This window comes from Sinocyclocheilus rhinocerous, unplaced genomic scaffold, assembly GCF_001515625.1.
Source record: "Sinocyclocheilus rhinocerous isolate Xijiao unplaced genomic scaffold, SAMN03320098_v1.1 C36583649, whole genome shotgun sequence".
Taxonomy (NCBI): domain Eukaryota; kingdom Metazoa; phylum Chordata; class Actinopteri; order Cypriniformes; family Cyprinidae; genus Sinocyclocheilus; species Sinocyclocheilus rhinocerous.
The window spans coordinates 1-1,333 of NW_015783477.1; the positions used below are offsets into that span (position 1 = coordinate 1).

Here is a 1,333-nt window from a genome sequence, read left to right on the forward strand (position 1 = left end):
AAACTTACTGACCCAGAACATTTGAATGGTATTGTAGACGGAAAAAATGAAAGGGCTGCATGGCTGATTCTGTAATTTTGGATTAATTTTTTTCTTCAGCGTTCCAGAACATGAACTCGAAGAGGAAAGCAGAAACATGGAAACGAAACAGGAGACAGTTGGTAAGAGTTTCCTCTTGACCCAATACTGTTCTACACGTAGTGGGTGGGTACAGATAGATCCAGTGTTTCAGGAAGTTATTGTGAAATGAACGTGTTCTTAATATGGTAGTTGATGATTGTAGAAGTACTGAAGAAGGATTACTGTGTACTCTTGTGTAATCCATTAGATCTCACAATGTTTTTTGTGTTGCATCAGAAGTAAAAAGAGTTTTGGAGATAAAAATATTTGTGTTTTTTTCAGGCCTTCTCCACTGTTGGAACCCCTGACTACATCGCTCCAGAAGTGTTTATGCAAAATGGGTATAACAAGCTTTGTGATTGGTGGAGTTTGGGCGTTATTATGTATGAAATGCTGATAGGTGAGTCGATTTTTGGTTAATAAATAAAATAAGTATGTTTATTTTGATATACGGCTAAAGTGTTTGGTTTGTGTGGGTGTTTTTCAGGTTACCCTCCATTTTGCTCTGAGACGCCTCAGGAAACTTACAGGAAAGTGATGAACTGGCAGGAAACTTTGACATTTCCACCTGAGGTCCCAATTTCAGAAAAGGCCAAGGATCTGATCCTCAGGTTTAGCCTTCTCACTACTTATCATTCTCCCACTTCTTTTTATAAGGCTTTATTTTCATCTTTTTTGCTGTGATTCTATACCATTATTTTGTACTCTATCTTAGCTGTAGCTCTTCTCTCAACCGAGTGCATTTTGCTTTCATTAACCATGCTGCTAAACTACATGAGACATGGCTTATTTTAAGCAGTCAGTTTTTCTTCAGTGTTCACCTAGTGTTTTGTTGTTTTCCACCAGGTTCTGCTGTGAGAGTGAGCACAGGATTGGAGCCACTGGAGTGGAGGAGATCAAAACTAACCCTTTCTTTGAGGGAGTGGACTATGACCATATCAGGTAAACTGTCATCACACACAGATTAAACTGGCATTGAGTAATGAAATCATCTTACTATTAATGTATAATGTCTTTTGTGTAATAATTATAAATATTTTAAACAGTTATATGCTACATTGTCAAATGATCTCTCTTAATTTGTCACATGACCCGGTCACATTGCATGTTTAATTCAGCACGTGGTAGGTACCCAGTTATCATTCAGGGGCCCGTTCTTCATACGTCCCTAACTCAGTTAGCTGGATTTGATTGTTGATGATTTGGCATGATC

General features: G+C 38.0%; 1 protein-coding gene across 1 annotated transcript; it reads left to right on the top strand.

Moving 5' to 3' along the window:
* Positions 1-98: 98 nt before the first annotated feature.
* Positions 99-1,082, top strand: LOC107736245 (serine/threonine-protein kinase 38-like). The gene is made up of 4 exons (XM_016547706.1): positions 99-161; positions 403-520; positions 608-731; positions 967-1,082. The coding sequence occupies exons 1-4, from the start codon at positions 111-113 to the stop codon at positions 1,064-1,066; spliced, it is 393 nt and encodes a 130-aa protein (XP_016403192.1). The 5' UTR covers positions 99-110; the 3' UTR covers positions 1,067-1,082.
* The last annotated feature ends 251 nt before the right edge of the window (positions 1,083-1,333 follow it).

What these genes read in the sequence shown, in the direction of transcription:
- LOC107736245 (XM_016547706.1), top strand. Translation starts at nt 111, where the DNA reads ATGAACTCGAAGAGGAAAGCAGAAACATGGAAACGAAACAGGAGACAG. An exon ending in AACGAAACAGGAGACAGTTG is followed by an intron (nt 162 to 402) that starts GTAAGAGTTTCC and finishes TGTTTTTTTCAG; the next exon opens with GCCTTCTCCACTGTTGGAAC. An exon ending in TATGTATGAAATGCTGATAG is followed by an intron (nt 521 to 607) that starts GTGAGTCGATTT and finishes GGTGTTTTTCAG; the next exon opens with GTTACCCTCCATTTTGCTCT.